At 38.8% G+C, this 19353-nt stretch overlaps 1 protein-coding gene across 1 annotated transcript in view; it reads left to right on the top strand.

Moving 5' to 3' along the window:
* The window catches only part of ARHGEF33 (Rho guanine nucleotide exchange factor 33), a 508340-nt gene that overhangs the window by 365476 nt on the left and 123511 nt on the right, over positions 1-19353 (top strand). The window contains exon 14 of the mRNA XM_078647973.1: positions 9182-9932. Coding sequence (XP_078504099.1) covers positions 9182-9932 — 751 coding nt within the window. The remainder of the gene's footprint in view (positions 1-9181; positions 9933-19353) is intronic.

Genomic DNA, 19353 nt, shown 5'->3' with positions numbered 1-19353 from the left:
CGTTCTTTGAAGAGTATCCTTGCTCTTCGTCCATGTCTTGGCATTTTATTTTCATCTGGCTGGGAATTCGGACAGCCCCATATGGATCATCTGTGTCCAACTCACACTCTGCTTCAGTTTGCAGAAGCTTAGCTTGTGGTTGTGGTAGACATTTGCTCAGAGGTGTGTTCAGGCAAACGTTCTCTATAATTCTTCTCTTTTAGCATCCGCCCTTCATCAACAGTAATCTACTCAACATGTGTGTCTTTGGCATTGATTGGTTTGTCAGTGGGTTGGTCAACAACAGCTTCTTCATTGACATTTCTGTTTACAGTTTTTTCGATATAGATTTTTCATCCATCAGAGTCATCAATGGTGATTCTGTATCGGGTGAAGTTGTAGACAGTATTTGATTTATTGATGGATTCATCGGTGGTAAAGATGACCTGATTGATTTTTTCCAGAGTTCTTAATGCCTTTTTCCTGTGGCTAATTAGAAGCTGATTCTTTAGTCACAATGTTGATTTTGAGGCTTTATATATTTCTGGCTTATGCATTGTCACTGTTGTGTCTGTAAATATGTAAGAACTTTCTCCAGACTCATCCCTTGCAGAGGGCTTTTCAGCAGCCTTATTTTTCTGAATTCTCCTCAGAAGTTTTCCCTCGCAATTATTGAAAGTTTTAGCTGACTGATTATGATCTGGATCGAGTAAATGAATGCACTTTTGTGTATCATCTGTGAAAACTTAATCTTTCCATAGGAATCACCAGTCTTGAACAGGATACTTTTTGATGATTTTTCCACATTCAATCCCTTTTCCCCAACCCAGAGGTAGAAGTAGAAGAAATTCAACATTCACAATATAGTGAAAAGTTTCTCAGAGAAATAGTTCAGATAAAACAGGAACTTATCTGGTCTGAAGAGAGAGCAGAGCTCTGAAATTCCCTTCCACACAACATGCTATAGACATCTGAAGTGAGATGGCTACCTAGAAGGGTGAAGCTTGGGGCACTGTCACCTCAATAGTGCAAAGTTCAGGTTTTTTCCAGTGATGTTTATATGCTAATCAAGTGGCACTGTTCAAAGGCCTTTCCGGTAGGCAGTGGCTTGTATTGCTATTGCAAAATTATAGTGGGACTCCAACTTTGATGACGGGGAATGATTCAGGCATTTTAATCTATTTTTTTTTAAATATATTTTTATTGAAGTCATTTAGTGTCATTTCAAATTTATCATTTCAGCATAATTTCTTAAACAGTTAAATACAAACAAAAGTCTTTCTCTTTTTTACCTATAAATCAAAATCTTCTGGCACAGCTGATAATACCACTATACACAAAACCTCAGAATTTTAATCAAAAAATGTCCCATAGATCTTATTGAATCGTCTAGTCCCCCCTACCCGCAATGCATACATTTGCTCACTAATCTTAACTCGTCTCATCTTCTGTAACCATTCGTACATAGATGGAATCTGTTCTGTACGCCATTGCTGTAGCAACAGAGATCTAGCCACCGCCATACCAATGTAAAGTAATTTAGCTATCTGATCTGAGAGCAAAAGATCAAAATCAAAGCCGTGCAAAATTAGTTTCTCATTTACGGTGATCGTGATGTTATATTCAGTCTGGAAGAAAGCAAAGATTTCTTCCCAACATTTCACAATCTTGACACAATAAACCATTACATGTGACCAATTGCTGGCGAATGGTGTAAACATCTAAAACAATGTGCTGAATAATTAGCATACATTTTGGAGATGAGGCAGGTGTACGATACAACAACCATTTACTAAAAAATAACATTCTGCGCCAATTGGCGCCCCGTAATGTACTAAAATTGAATTTGTTAATAGTTATCCAGGTGTTCAAGGACATAGCGTGGTTTTCCTGCTCCTGCCATTTTTTAATTGCCTTTTGGCTTAAATCCACCTTCCGACTCTGTGCTAAACATCGCTTCCAATCCCAAGGTTTTCTATCCAGTTCAATAACTAGAAGATCATTGGTTAATTGACTTAATTGAACTAGCTGCATTGTGTCAAACTGCACCAGAAACTTATAAAATGTATTATAAGACCCTAACAACATGAAGTTCGTATGGATTAGCTGCGACATTTCCATCGGGGTAATTCAGGCTTCATCTCTTACAAAGTCAGAGACTTTATGGAATCCTGCCCTGGCCGAGTTTTCAGCTAAATCTAAACCTTGTTCGATCCCCATTAAAGGGAGAATACCAGCCAATAAGGTTGTTGAATTGAGAATGGGGAGCGAGTATCTTTTAAACAGTGCCTGGCGTCTTTTGAAAAACCATAATAATGACTTATAACGGACTAATTTGGGGGATTTAAGTACCTGGAGAGGGGGTGGTATCTGATTTTCTGTACACATTAAATCAAAAAAGAAATTTATATATAATTTTTTACAATGAATTTGACCTTTAAATCTCGATAAGTTCTGTGCAAAGTATGCATTATAATATTCCCTTAGATTTGGTAAGGCGAGTCCGCCCTGATCCAGATCCTCATATAAAGGGCCTATTGCGATACGGGGTGTCTTCTTCACCCAGATAAAAACCGAAAACATAGATTCTACCCTAGTGAAGAAAGACCCCAGTAAAAAGCATGAGATAGTTGAAAAAAAATTAAATAAAGGAAGAACGGACATTTTTATCTGGGCGACTCGACCCAGAATTGTCAATGGCAAAGTATTCCATCGAAGAAACAATGCCTGAATCTTCCAAAGAAGGGGATCGAAATTCAAACCATAGAGATCTTTAACTGATGCTGAAAAAAAGACTCCAAGATATCTCTTGGGCTTGGTATTAATACAGCTACGTATGTCGGGATGCAGTTCCAGAGTTTTACTCCCACAGACCAAGATTTCTGTTTTATTTTTATTTATACGATATCCCCCCAGGGCTTCAAAATCCTCAAAGATCTGAAATACTTTGGCTTGGGTTCGCAATTCGGGTTTAATTATTAGCATTATATCGTCTGCGTATAATTTCACCTTAGCCATTAATTGAATCGGGGGATGAATTTCTGCACAGTTTCTCAATGCAACTGTGAGAGGCTCTATAAAGAAAGCGAAGAGAACTGCCAATAGAGGGCAGCCATGCCTCGTGCCCCTTTTAACTGGAACTGAACCAACCGTAGCCGTATTTATGATGATATTAGCTTTAGCGTTAGTATAAAGGTTGCGTATTAAAGATATAATTTTGCCGGAAATACCAAAGTGCTCCAAAATAATAAACAGTGTATCCCAAACCACCAAATCAAAAGCTTTTTCTGCATCTAATAACAAAACCAAAACAGGAATCCCTTTTGTCTCAAAATAATCCAGAGCTTCAATCAAATAGTGAGTGTCTGTGACAAGTTGCCTACCGGCAATAAAGCAGTTCTGATCTGGATGGATCAAATCTGCTGTGTATCGATTAAAATGTAGTGATAACATTTTTGTTACTATTTTATAGTCTGAATTTAATAGGGTTATAGGACGGTAGGAGTTTGGGTCCTTAGCATCCTTCCCCTTCTTCAGAAAGCTCACAACATTTCCCTCCCTAAAGGAATCTGGTATCGTGCCTCCCTCCAACATAGAATTTATTAATTTAAGGAATAAATCTGAAAAAGCCTAAAAAAAACGTTTAAAAATTCTGCGGGGAGCCCCTCTGGACCACAGGCCTTGCCATTAGGAAGATCCTTAACTACTAATTCTAATTCTTCCATAGAGAAGGGGCTTGCCATAGTTAGTTGTTCAATTTCAGAAAGCGTGGGTAATGTATACTTTAGTAAGAACATTTCTAACTTTCGATGGTCTATACTATGTTGCTGACTATAAATAGTATTATAATGGCTGACCATTATGTTTCCTATTTTAACCAGGTCAACTGTCTCTGCACCGATGAATGGGCACTTTAATTATTTTATCAAGTTAGCAGCAGCTTGTTCTCTAACCTGCCAGGCAAGGAATTTCCTGGTGAAGTTGCTTTCTTCGTATATTTTCTGAGATTGTCGTCGAAAAACCTCTTCACTTTGTGTATAATAGTTAGCGCTGAGTTCCCGTTTGGGCTGGTCTAGCTGATGTTGGTTACTACTAGATGGGTTACGGTACCTTAAGTTACTTAAAGCCTGTATTCTTTGCTCAAGGATCTTCATCTTGGAGCTGCTGCTTTTCGGATGGCTGCGTCCTTACCCATAATGATTCCACGAATAAAAGCTTTTAAAGAGTCTCAAACGATGTTAAGTGATGAGGACTCAAGATTTCGGAAAATGAATTCTTTGATCTCTGTCTTCATAGAGTCAACCCATGTTTCATCGCTTAAATACTGTTTATTAAACACCCATCATTTAGGAACTCTTACATTGCTTTCTAAGTGGAAATCAATAACTAGCATGACGTGATCAGAGAATCCGTTATTCACAATTCTCTGCTGATAAAAATTAAGTTGCCTGGAAGCCAAAAAAAATCTATCCTTGAGGATGACTTGAACCTTCCTGACCAACATGTAAATTCGGTTTTAGATGCATGATGTAAACGCCACGGATCACAGAGATCGAGAGTTGTTTTATAATTTAGGATAGTTTTCAGAGATTTTGGTTTGAGCTGTTTTCTTGAGTGTGTAGTAGAATCCAAAATTGGGTTAATAAGAATATTAAAGTCTCCTCCAATAACCACGTCTCCTATCACAGTTAATAGGAACTGAAAAAATTCTTCATATGCTCTAAAATTATCTTCTACTGGCACATAGAAACTTACAAAAGTGATGGGTCTCTGTCTATGTTTAATTTTACATGTGACCCAACAACAACGCCCTGAATCATTCCTCTCCGAATTTATAATCTCTGCATGAATATTATTGTTTAGAAAAATAGCAACCCCTCTCTGGGATTACACAATCAAAGAGAAACCTCGATATGATGCCCAGGCTCTAAACATTGGAAAATCAACCAATTTAATACCTGAAATATGCGTTTCCTGTAACAATATTACCGAAGGATTTTCAGTCTTAATCCACATCTCTATGGCACGCATTTTCTTATTATTATTTAAGCCATTAACATTAAATGATACTATTTTTAGTTGGTCTTTACTAGCCATCGGGAGTATTTACCATATTTTTTGACCGATTCAAACTCTTCATATTTGTTAATTAAACCTGGATATACCCAAAAATATAACAAGCCAGAAAACAGAAAAGACTTCATTGTTTCCCAACTTTTATCCCCAGCACACCCGCCCTACATCCCCTCCCTCCTCCATAGTGCTCCTACAACCCTTGTGCCCCTTCCCCCCAACATGTGGCCCTTCCTTCCTTCCCCACGCCAGCCACAGAACCCTCCCCCTTAACACTTGGGTGTCCTGTTATTACACCCCTGGGGCCCTGGGACCCCTCCTCCTCACCTCCACCCCTGTGATGCCTCATTCTTGGCGCAAATGAAACAGAAAGGGAATTTCCTTTAGTATTCTTAACATCTAGAACATCTAAAACAATACTTTTGTATCATTAACTATTCCCAATTAACGCATTTCATTTCTATCCCAACAATAAAAATAACAAACATTTGTCTCCTAAGTGACGATTTCTACATTCACACCCCATGAGTTTTAGCTCTGTTCTGTTTTTATCCTTCCCATTCACCCCTTACACCCCTGAGAAATTTCCTTCAGTAAATCTTGTGCCTCGTCTAAATCAGACAGCATGTAAAATTTCCCCTTCACCAGTACTTTCAACTTAGATTGCTGAGCAATCATAGCCTGGGCACCGTTTGCCCTAAATAGATGGAGGATTGTTACGGATTCCTTCCTCCTGCGTGCTGCAGCTGCGGACATGTCTGAGAAGATTCGGCATTTAGTTGTCTCGTTCACTGTGAATTGTCTTTGCTGAATTGCCTTAGATAAGATGGTTTCTTTTATACGAGAGTCCGATAAATTTAGCAGGATTCCACGGGTTAGCGTGGAGTTAGAAAAGGGATAGGCCGGTGCCCGGTGTGCCCCAGTTATAGTTAGATCCCCTACATATTCTGGGATTACTTTGTCCTTTAAGATGGAGGTTACCCACTGAACTGTATTAGACCCCTCCAATTCTTCAGGAACTCCCACTATTCGTAGGTTAGATCTTTGTGTATGATTTTCCAAATCATCCAATTTTATTTCGAGCGCCCGTCTGCTTTTATCGATCCCCGTGACATCTTTTTTAACCTCCACCATCTGGTCCCCCAGGGTCGAGATTCGAGTATCGGCTTCTTGAAGTCTAAGTTGGAAACTTGATACCAAATCCTCAATTTTCTCAAGTCGCTGATGGATTGAGGCAGGTTCGGCTCTTTGAAATCTTTTCAGCTCCCTCACCTCATCCAAGATTAGATTTAACATATCCTTAACCGTCATCTGGATCTCACCCACTGGCTCGGTATTCATATCCAGAATAGGACTGAAGAGATCAATTGAACAAAAAGGGTGGCCGTCTGTATGGTCATCCATAGCTGGTAGTAAAGGTGCCTTCTTTAATATGGATTGCGCCTGTATCTGTATCTGCGTTTCAGCCGAAGGGGATTTGGTTTTTAAATTTGAGGCACTCACAGATTGATAGTGGCCTTTCAATGTTTCAGCCCTCTCTAGACACCCATCCTTTTGTACTGTCAGCACTGATGATTGTTCATCTTGGTGAAGGATCAGAGCTGGGACTGGAGTAACGTTGGACCCAGAGACAGTTATAACAGAGCAAATTGTGGCGGGCTGAGCAATAACCGAATTGATAGTAGCAGGTTTTTCTGGCGATTGAATAAGCACTGGTTGAGTAACCCCTAGGTTATGACCTGAATGCGGCAAGATTTGAGCAGGGCTACTAGGGGAATGTGTGCTGGCTTTTTTAACAAAGAGAGGGAATTGTTTTGACCCTTTAGCAGAACTAGCAGTTTTATCTTTTTTAAATCCATCAGAACCAGCGTTTTCTGGTTGAGCTACATTCAAGTTAATGATTGACATATTCATCTCTTCCAGTATTGAATTTGTTATGATACTGGGTTGATTCATCTGTTCAATGGATGGCGCCTCTTGCTCATCTGTGCTTTCAGAGGACTCCTTACCCGTCAATCTGGCGGCTTCTTTAATTTCTTTAGCGTGTAGCTGGCGAACTCTAGCTTTAACCCGTGCGTTTAGCAGTTTTCCCATATTATCGTGTACTCCGGTATTGTATTTGTCCCGTTCCTCCTTTTCGCGAGAGGGCAGAGACGCACCTTGAACCACCTTAGACCGCCTTAGACCCCCAGCCAGGGCGCCAAATCCAAAGAGTGTTGAAATAGCGTTTCGATAGCCTTAGGTAGCCTTAAGTGGAAGAGCCACGTTTCTAGGATCAAGCTGATCTGATCTAAGATCAGTTCTTAGATTGCTTATAGATAATACTTCAAACGCCAGGAATAGTCACATAGTCACAGGAATAGTCACAATCATAAAGAACATTCACAGAGCCAGCCCTTGACGAGGGAGCAGCACGAGGTGTTGGGAGTTAGCAAAACAGATTGCTTAATAATGGAAATGATCAAAGGCTGCCTTCTGCCTCCTGCCTGCGAGAGCCGCCGCTGAGGGGGAGCCGATGAGGGAGCTGCGGGCTTCAGCTCAACCTCTCCCCCCTGCCCCTCTGCTCTCACCTGTTGACCGCCAAGCTCATGAAAGTGCAGTGCTCAAATCCTACGGTCTTCGCAGACTCAGGCTCAGACGAACTGCGTTTTCCTAGCCGCGACGGTAAATGTCTTCTCTCCCTGTGCCGAGAACGCTAGCTGCTCCGCACGCCGACACACACCAGCAGCTGCTCGCCATCATCAGAGGGTGGGGCTTGGATCCCAGGTGACTACGCGGAGGCGTGGAGCTCCGCCATCCTCCAAGCATGTTAATCTATGAAAGATCCTGTGCTGGAGAATTATGAGATTTATCAAGAGTGACACACCAACTTGCTCACTTCAAAGCTCTAGAAGGAAAACAAAAAAACAGATTAGCTGTTGGATGACAGACATTTCTGGAGTTAGATTGCTGCCCATTGTGATAATCGGTCCTAGAAACAGCATTCTTCAGTCACCTCCATTGATGAGGTACAGGTCTACTTGAAAGCTCTACTGCATTACTTGATTTTCAGGAGGTATTTGGACTGATTCAAAACTGTGGATTGATGGAGATCTACCAATTCAGGCCTTGTACTCTGAAGGATTGGCCTCTGAGTTGAGGTCTTTTTGAAGGCTTGTCAGATGGGTAGAGACTGATCGTAAGTTCCTGGTTGGGATTTCAGTGAGGTAAGTGTGTACATATAATTTGAAGTTATGTTCTAGCAAGCATTATGTATAATACAAATAGTTTTAAATGTGTTTCTGTTCTATAGTGATAACTGGTGATTTTCTTTTTTGCATGTGAGGGCTGTTGAGTAAAATTAATTGTTAAATGTGAATATTATGTGATTTTAAAATTATAATTGCAAAAATATCCACTGAAATAGGTGTTTACTTAAGAAATAAAGAAAAAAAGCATGTCCTGAGTAGAAAAAAAGATGGGGCATGCAAGGTGGAAGGATGATGGATGGACGGATGGCTGGAGGGCAGGTGGATGGATGAATGGATAGATGGATGTGAGGGGCAGAAGGATGAACAGGTGAGTGGAATATTCCACATGTGGAATGTAAGATAGAGCAGATGTGTTGAACAAATAATGGCCAGGAAGGAATGAAAGAAAGGAGTAAGGGATGATCCAGCTGTGTGTGCAGTCTCCCAGACCCACTGATGGGCCTTTGTGCTGTTCAGTACCTGCACATGTCACTGTTCCCCATAGCATTAATGATGAACCAAGAAGAGTTTTTTATACCAGCTAATTACTTACACCTAGTTGATTTTCCATCATTGACTCACTCCTTAGAAATATTACTTATGTATTAAAAACAGTTACACAAACTGATCCATATCTCAGTAAGATATACCACCAGTTATCTTTTTTCTAGAAATATGCATGCCAAGCCTACATGTATCAATATACACTAAACTGACTGATGGTAATAATTGCCGTCCAAACCCTTATTACAGGTTCTACCTAAACATTATGGTCCCTTTTGGTCTATGGGGACGAATGGGCCACATAGGATATCATGGAAAGCTTAGGGAAATTGTATAAAGTTTTTAGAATAAACAAAAACACATCTTTAATCTATTGTATTTCTTTCCTTTTTAAGAAATCCAATGCCACAGAAGAAAACTTTCCAAAAAGCACTGACTGACAGCATACAGACACTGAAGTCACCAGATTGGGAAATAGATGGTAGGAAAGTAGACAAGTCAGAGAAGGCCCTCATTCCTACAACTTTCTATAGCACCAATCAAGAGCTGAAGTCTCTTCTGGCTCCTCTGCAATCCATTCCCGAGATGCAGTATGAAAGAACACCTCCAGCTGAATCAAGAGAGTTTGGAAAATCCATCAGACCCTCTTCGGAATATCTTACAGATGTTAGCTTCACCCCTAGCTATGGTGAATTTGAGTATGGGGGAGAAATAATTGGACTACCTGCTCATAATGAGGCAGAGACCTATCAAAATCGCTCTCTCTTTGAGAGCTGTTCCCCAGCATCTTCGGAATCAAGCCTTGATATATGCTTCTTAAGGCCAATCAACTTTCCCACGGATTCAGATAAGAAAGATAACTCTAAGCGGCCATTACCACGAAGTTGTACAAGCCCGGTGACGAGCAGTACACACAGCAGTGATCTCCATCATGTCAAGAACAAAACCCTCAGCAGGTCACTTAAAGAGTACACCCGTAATCCAGACAGTCTACCATCCAGGCTCTACAGCACCCGGAGCACAAGCCGTCAGCAGCTCGAGATGGATAGTACCACTCAGTCCCACAGGAATCTGTCAACATCTCGAAGCTCGCAAAGGAATATCGTCTCACAGCGGGCACAGGGAGAAAGCAGAACCTCATTAGAAGTAAGGTGGATGGAATGTAGAAGGGGGTGCATGTACAGTCACATTTGCTTTTCTTTTATCATTATTGGTCAATTTATGTTTACATCAACGTTTTGTTTTTTTACATTTTACTGCTCACACTATACTCACTTGTTATTTCTGTGGGATGTAATCCAGAGATGAGGCAACATGCAGTTCAAATCGGACCAAAATCAGAAAGGCCTTATTTTGTAAAAAAAAAAATGTATTGGCATTTCAATACATAGTAGGGATCCAAAGATCAGTCATAGTATACACAGCATCACCGAAAGACACGGTGTATTAGTGGGGGTGCCCAGTTATGCCACCCATGTTTCCCTTGTTTTTCTATGGTTTTGGGATCATCACAGTGTCTCATAGATGGGTAACTCTACATAAATGCTTTAGAATACAGGTACCCAACTTATTTTACGTGAACCCTAATTGGTATTTATTGTTTATATGTTTGTTGGTTTATTTTGTATCATGCAAAGAAATGCCTGATAGGTCTTGCCTCAAAGGAGCACTAAATAAATAAAAACATTTACACGATAAATATATAAAGTATACAACATTTTGGTTTGCCTAATAACATGACAAATTAACTTATCAGAAAATGAAGGCAATGTGGGTAAAGACTGCATCTGGATTCAACAATTTGAAACTGGATCTTAAGGTAATGCTGGTTCAGCAAAAAATATACTGAACCCTAGAATGCATTCTAATTTTATTCTGATGTATTCATAATGTAATACTGTATTGATTCGCTTTGTAATTATACTAAACTTAATTTATATATGAAGGTAGGTTATGCAAAATCCCTAAGACTAAGATGCAGCCAAATATCCACATATGAAGAATTAAAAAAGTTTTGTTTTAATAAGAAACAGCTTAGTACTTTGGTAGATGTATTCAATGATGTTGGAAACATAAAACAATAATCGTATTGATCGTTTACAACACTCTCAATACGCAGAGAAATTAAGACTATTTTGTGTAAATGAATCCTATATTAATCCTCATAGGTGAATATTGCCCAAGAAATAATAAAATGTGTTTATGTCAAGACAAAAATTATTATTAAAATCATTATTTTGCACATTTTGCCACAGGGTTAGTTCCTGCACGTGATTTGATCTGTTGTGGACTAAGGAGCAAATTGAAAAAAGAAATGCTGAAAGTAAAGAGATTGTGTTTCCTTAAATATTCTGGTTTCACAGGTCTGCTTTCGGCTTAATCAGAATCAGAATAAAACTAAACAAATAGTGCACATTCACGCTATTTCTAAAAATAAAAGCAACATATTTATGGCTCTCGAAAATGCTGTTATTATCAAATGAGACAATCATACATATTATATCCAATGAGCAAACTTTCAAAATCCTGTCTGTGTTATAAAAACATGGCAATTGTGCAGTCACAAAGTTCACATTAAAAAATACAATTACAGAAGAGAAAAGCTCTAATAAAGCAACCTAACAGGTGAATTGACTAATTAATTCTTTAATGCTCTCGTAGAGTGTAGTTGATGCGCTCTCCTAACTACATCAAAATCATGATTGCTGGATGACTTAGGCCTTCAACTCTTGATCTGACCCACAAATACATATCAAAAGTGTGCAGTAATCACTTGAATAGAAGTGTAGCTATCAAAACATCCACTTAAACAATAACACATTCAAATAACAGTAACTCTTTGAAAGCACTTATGACAATCAAAGAATCTTATATTCAATCATGAAAAGACAAAACCTGTAATGCAAAAAACATTGATATGAAAGGCCTGATCTCTACTATAATGAATTGATGCAGCCTTTTCTTGCTAGAATTTTAAATGAAAGTATTGATTTTAATAAAGACTTGAAGGCAAACAGTATGCTTTCTTTACTTGCAGGTTTTATTACAACAGCCACAAATCGCAGAAAACTACACTTCCCAGACACAAACTACTTATAGAGGGCAAGTGAAATCCTTAATCATTGGTCAACATAGCTTAGTCTTTGTATAGAAGTCACCAGTAACAGCCTCTTTTCTTGATGTGAAGTCAAATTAAATTCCATGAATGAAACAGAAAAACAGCTCCATACGAAACCCATCTGAAATACCAGATACCTTCTTTTGAATAAGCCCCAAGGTTTGTTTTGTATCTTTTTCACCCAGAGACATAGCTTTAGTCCATATGGCCAAAGTAGAAGATACAGTAGCAGGGGTTTAGAAAGACAGACAAATGAGGAGAGAACGTTTTAAAAGCAGTAGTCTCTAATTCATATTATTTAATTCCACACTACACACAACATTGGATAAGAAAGAAAATTAGGCTACTCAGCACTACGGAAAGGCATTTTTTATGTGTCTAGTGTTGGAAAAAAACACCACTAAGAGAGAATGTCCTGTAGAAACATCTGGAACCCTGTGTTTGAAAAGGAAATCAAGCAGATTCGTGGCATTAGAGAGTCATTTGGCTGTGTAGGGAATAAATTCATAATTAGTTTAAGATCCTGTGTTGAGGAATAAATGAATTTACAGATTGGACTATCTGATATCCATCAGCAGTTTACGAATTAAAGGATGTTCCCCTATGAGGTTGTCCTCAAAAAGCTCAAGGCCAGACGACAAGCTCATATGTACCCATTAATAGTCCCAAAAGACTTGTCTTGAAATGCAAATAAGACTAGGAATTTTAGAACTAAAATGACATTTGCTAAAAAGAGATAGTGATTCCTTTCACCCATTAACCAACTGCAAGCTTGGCAAGCTGCCATGTAAGTCTTAATGATACATGGGCCCATGAATATTTTATGAAACAATCAGCTGAAGCTAAGAGACCTGTCAGTGGTCAAGATTATAGAAAGGTTTGAAGCCATCTGTGGAAATTGGTGGATAAGATCAGATTGTGACACTTGCTGTGGGGATCTTAGAGAAGGTGAGGGTGGAAGGGATGCAATATTGGACTAAGATCAGGACATAAGAAGCAAAAGCGTAAATGTCACTCGTTAACCCATCTTGCAAGAACAAGTATATGGCTAAAGCAAGAGGATACTTTAAAAATAGGAAACTTTTGATTCTGAGCATGAGACAAAGATCTATTGCCAACAAGCTCTAGTGATCATTCAGTGTTTGGAAAACTACTTGATGTAGTCTTCTCTCACATAGGTACCAAGCATGCCAGTCAGCGACCATATGAATGCTAGGAGTAAATTCTACTCTAACTGAAATTTGCTGATTGGGACATACCACACAAAATGCATTCATCAACCCTAACAGGAGTTTAGACTGGTCACCACGCAAATGGATATGTATAGTTGAGTGAAAATGTCCATTCCCAAAGTGGGATAAAATGTGTATTTTCCTTGGTTAAATTGAATGGCAAAGGAGTGTGCAAAAGATATAGACAATTATATGCAATGTCAATTCTTTAACAGTCCAAGTAACTCATATCCATAGACTGTTATTTGACTAGATTGGCGCATATGGCAAAGATAGTTTCACAGTTCCAAGCAACTAAATGATCTTATCATCCTGGCATCTCTTCTTGAATATCTTTGTCTAAAGGTTCTTTGTCTCCAAATGAGAGACCCTTCTGTAAATGAAAGATCTTGAGGTGTTACTGTGCATGGAAATGAAGGTTTATATAGACAAATCCAAAAGCCCCACACTTCTATCAACATGTGTGAAAGAGTGATTTCATCCTTAATTCTTTTAGATAGGAGTGATCTTGTCCTCTAGATGTTGTACATTTTTCTATTTGAAATCTGTAAAGCAAGTTAGTGAAATAACATGAGCATAAGACTAATCAAAGGAGTGAAACTTAAACTGGTAACCCCTGCCACAAAAAACTAATAAAGGAACCTCCTATGTGCCAGAAAAACTGTAACAGAGATGTAAGAGCCCTTGAGGCCTAGCTTCACCATTCATTCTCCTGGTAAAACAACATTACTGAAAAGAACAATCACCACCATTTTGAAGAGGCGTTTTTTAAAGAAGAAAAATGAGGGTCACAAAGCTCTGGAGATGGAAGGAACGCTAATAAATGGCTCTCTTGCGAAGAAGCTCATCTATATTCTATATGAGTTCAGATTCTTCTATACATTATTTGTATTTCTCCAGATAGAAAAACCCTGAAACAAAGTATTTGAACTGTGTTTGGTTTGAAGAACCTAGAGAGTCTCTGAAATGTGCTCACTAAATTGGAAGAAAATGTTTCTTTGCAAATGGTTAACAGAGGGGAAAATAATAGGATTCTGACCTTGAGTAAAAGCTCAACATTGTCCTCTGTTGCAAGGGAAATATCTACTCATGATGACTTTCCACACTGACTGCTCACCTCCTTGTTGCTGTTTTCTTTGATGACCTGTTTTTTGCGAGGGCCGAGGAACTCTAGCCCACCATGGATACACTGCTTGCCCATGCTGCTCTCACCCTGATTGCGGACCGCGCGCTGCCTGGACTCTAACATCCAGAGGGCAGCGCAGTCTCGCGAGTGACGAGGAGCAGCTCTCTCCAATCCTGGGCCTATAAACTGCAACGCGAGCTCCCGTTGTTGAGAAAGTCCTGCGAGTCACTTCCGACGTTTCCTCTTAAGCTGCAAACTCCCAACTCCCTCAAGGATCAATCAACACAATCAGGAATTCAACTCTGACTGAATCAACTTTTCCCTAAGGGAAAGGGAAAGTGGACAGAGAAACTAACAACATATAAAGAAACATTGGCTTCTGCTGTTATTTCTCTTGATAGTGTTCCAGGCCGTTGACTTTTTCTTAGAATGCGCTACGGGTTCCACGCAGTTCTGTTGTTAAAGGTTTACAGTAAATAATTCTTCTTAACCAACATCTTAAACTCAAGATAGTTTTAACACATCATTTGCTGACCATAGATTCTAGTGGCCTTTGTTCACACTCAATTTGAATCAGAATTGCTCAGCCTCAATCTCAAGATTCCTTTAAAATGAAAGTATAAATCAGAAAAAAGCTCCTCCTAAATATTCGTTAGTTGTTAATTAGGTTAGTGAACTTAACTGATTTAACTCATGCAAGAATCATACCTGGAGACTTCAGCAACTCATCAATTTAATGGAATATCTGCAATAGGATGATAGAAGAGGAAAACAACAACCTACTTCTATACTACAGTTTATCTAGTTGAATAAACCAGCAAACTACTTGAAATATAAACTCTTCTTTCCTGAGTCTTAACAATTTCCTATTTACACATGAATTTAGTCTCAACCAGTTTAACAATTGCGTCCTTGCCTTTGCCAAGGCTTGCTTCTTAACTGGAGTCTAGTCTTTAACATTAAAAGTTCCTTGTAGACTCCAAAATAGACTCTTCAGTTGTTTCATATGATTTACCTTGTCTTTACCAAGGTTTGTTTTTTCCCCCTGACTGAGATAATTAATCTTGTAGCGTTTTAACAGCGTAGATCTTCAAATTCTATTTAAATAAATGTCAGCTCAGGAGAAGCGCTAAACACTTCTGTTCTTTACAGCAGGAAATATTAAATCTTACTGTCTCTTCTAAAACTGTCACGAAGACTGGAGACTCGAACCGCCTTTAGGCGCGAAGGAAATGTAACTCGATATTCCAGCTGACTCGACGAGAAGGACACAGAGCTTCGGTTTCTGCGAAGCCTCTCGTCAGCTGGAAATTGACAACTTGAAAAACTCGACTGGGGGCAAGGAAATAATTGATTTGAGATTAGGGACCTCAGGAGAGGATTCCGAGAGGGAAAATTGTTCGTAAACACGAAACAAGCAACACTCGATCAGAAGCGCTCGTCAGGAAACCAACATGAGACGAAGCGCCGACCGTTAACAGGAGCATGTATTTATAGACTGAGCTCTGTCACGAGAGCCAGCGCGAGCTCCCATTCATGAGGATTCCAGCCACGAGAGCCAGCGCGAGCCTTACTCACAAGGAGCGCACAATCTTAACAGTGTAAATAAAAAGCTTTTCCCATAGACAAGAAATCAACAAGCATTGATAAATGCAAACTTCAAACCTTCAATTTACAATGACTAAAGTTTAAGAAATAACATTCAAATGTAAATTCTGTGTTCAATTAAAAACATTAAATTAGATTTTTTCAGTTTCACAGAACACTTACTGACCCTAAAAACCTGAATTAAGCTAGATGACCTGTAACACCCCTAACAGTTCCTCCCCCCAAAGGTCGTCTCACAGGACGAGGTTTGTCAGGATGTAAAGCATGAAAAGACCTAACAAGTCTAGGGGCATGAACATTCTTTCCTGGTTCCCAAGATCATTCAGAAGGATCGTAACCCTTCCAATCGACCAAAATAAACAAGGTACCCCGAACCCTCTTTGAATCTAAAATAGATTTAACCTCATATTCAACATGATCCCCTATAACCACGGGCGGTGGTGGATTATCAGGTCGAGTAGAAGATTCAAAAGGTTTCAAAAGAGATACATGAAATACAGGATGAATAGCATACTAATCAGGCAAAACCAATTTTAAAGACACTGGATTCAGGATTTTTTCAATTTGAAAAGGCCCTATATACCTAGGTTTCAACTTTCTAGGACCCTCCAACTGAATGTTTCTTGTAGACAGCCAAACTAACTGACCTTCCTTGTATAAAGGAGAAGGTTTACGATGAGAATCAGCTGTTCTTTTCATAGTGATCTTACTTTTAATCCACTGTTTTCTAGCCTTTTCCTGAATATTTATCAATGATGTTAACCTGTCTGAAACTGCTGGCATGAACTGCTGATCTTCAGGTAAAAGAATAGGAAGAGATCTTGGATGTTGACCAGTGAGAAAGTAAAAAGGGGAACAGCCCAAAGCTGAATGGGTGGTATTATTATAAGAAAATTCTGCCCAAGGCAAAACTTCATCCCAATGACCAGAGGAAGTTGCCAACAAACATCGTAAACCCTGTTCTATATGCTGATTAACCCTTTCCATTTGACCATCAGTCTGTGGGTGAAAGGAAGAAGACAAAGCTAACTCAATTCCCAGTTGTTTGCTAAGCTGTGACCAGAATGTTGATATAAATTGAGGACCTCTATCAGAAATTATCTTTGAGGGAAGACCATGAAGTTTAACAATATTTGATAAAAACACAGTACTAAATTCTGCTGCAGTGGGAATTTTGTGTAAAGGAATAAAATGTCCCATCTTAGATAGCAAATCAACCACTACAAGAACTGTAGTAAAACCATTAGATTTAGGAAGATCAGTAATAAAATCTAAACTGATTGTATGCCAAGGTTGAGGAGGAATAATCATCGGATGAAGTAAACCGATTGGAACTGCATGTAAAGCTTTTTGTCTAGAACAAACTGGACAAGATTTCACAAATTGCTGAATTGCAGGAATCATTTTTTCCCACCAAAAATGACACTGACATAAATCTAAAGTTTTATTAATGCCAGGATGAGCAGCAATTGCCAAATCATGATTCCAATGCATTACCTCATCTTGTAAATTTTTTGTGGGAATAAACAACTTACTATCATGATAAAACAGACCCTCTCTGATTGAATTCCCTTTTTTAGATAACCACTCATGAATGTTAAAAGTTTTTAATTCTTCCTTAATAGAATCTAAAAAACTTTCCGAATGAATCTCTGCAGCTATTTTCTCCTTAGGCAGAATACTTGGTGGCTCTTTTACAGAAATTAAATCCTTTTCAGAAACTAATCGTGAAAGTGTATCAGATAACAACTGCTTATTTCCTGGCCGATACGTAATTAAGAAGTCGAATTCACTAAAGAACTGTAACCATCTCATCTGCCTGGGAGTGAAAGCCTTAACCGTGGAATAAAATTGAAAAATTTTATGATCAGAAAATGCTGTGATAGTATGTTTAGCACCCAAAAGATGATGTCGCCATTCTTGAAACACATCTTTAATAGCTAAAAGTTCCCGTTCAGCAATAGTATAATTCTGCTCAGCTAACAAAAGCTTCCTAGAAAAGAAAGCAATTGGGTGTAAATGACCAGAATTTGAATCCTTTTGAAGCAACACACCACCAATAGCAGTCTGAGAAGCATCAGCTTCTACAAAAAATGGCCTATCTGGATCAGGATGAACTAAAATCGGAGCTGAAGTAAAAGCCTTCTTCATTAAAGAAAAAGCTTGATTTGCTTCTTCATTCCAAGAAAAAACTTTTCCCTTCTTTAGCAACTGAGTAATGGGAGTAACGATTTCAGAAAATTTGGAAATGAACCGCCTATAAAAGTTGGCAAAACCTAAAATTCTCTGTGTGTCTTTAATTGAAACTGGAATTGGCCAGGTTAAGATTGCTTCTACCTTTTTAGGATCCATATGGATTCCCTCAGGTGATAAGCAATAGCCAAGAAACTTCACCTTGGAGGCATTAAATACACATTTTTCTAATTTTGCAAACAATGAATGATCTCTCAATCTCTGTAGAACCGCTTGAACATGCTGCACATGCTCCTCTGAGTTTTTAGAATAAATTAAGATGTCATCAATATAAACTATGCAATAGACATCTAACAAATCATGCAAGACCTCATTGATAAAATATTGAAAGGCAGCTGGAGCGTTACAAAGACCAAACGGCATAACAGTATATTCAAAAAGACCAAATTTCGTACGAAAAGCGGTCTTCCACTCATCACCTTCCTTGACTCGAATCAAATGATATGCTCCTCTAAGATCCAGTTTGGTATAGATACTAGAACCTTTAATTTGGTTCAGAAGCACAGGAATTAAAGGTAATGGATATCTGTTTTTAATTGTTGCTTTGTTACCAGCTCTATAATCTATACAAGCTCTCAAATCTCCAGACTTCTTCGCAACGAAGAAGAGCGGAGACTATACGGGTGAAGTGGAGTGACGGACGAATCCAAGTTCTAAGAGTTCATCCAAATATTTCCTCAAATAATCATTTTCAGGTTCCGTTAAAGCATAAATTCTGCTGCAAGGTAGAACAGCTCCAGGAACTAAATCAATTCTACAATCATAAACTCTATGAGGTGGTAGTTTAGTTGCTTCAACCGGATCAAAAACTTTCGAAAAATTCTGATACTCAACAGGAAGCCTATTACTTTCAGAATTCAAAGTAGCGCAAAAAAGAGGCATTACCGGATCTCTAGACTCTTGATAGCAATGCAATTTACAAAAAGAAGATTCTAAGGTAACAGTTCTTTTAATCCAATCAATTCTTGGATTATGTAACTCCAACCAAGGAATACCCAAGATTACTCCAAAAGTTGGAGCATCAATCAAATCAAAAACCACCTTTTCAGTATGTCCATTGTCAGCCACTAAGGTCAAGGGTTCTGTGTTAAATCGAATCATCCCAGAAGATAAAACCGAACCATCAACAGCCCTCACAGGCTCCGGTTCATCCTTGGCAACAAATTTTTAATTTAATTTATGGGCAAACTCAATATCGAAAAAAATTCCTGTGGCCCCAGAGTCCAACAG

The sequence above is a fragment of the Lissotriton helveticus genome, chromosome 6, assembly GCF_964261635.1.
Source record: "Lissotriton helveticus chromosome 6, aLisHel1.1, whole genome shotgun sequence".
In the NCBI taxonomy this organism is placed as follows: domain Eukaryota; kingdom Metazoa; phylum Chordata; class Amphibia; order Caudata; family Salamandridae; genus Lissotriton; species Lissotriton helveticus.
The sequence above is the reverse complement of the archived record's forward strand: the minus strand, read 5'-3'. Positions and strand labels throughout refer to the sequence as shown.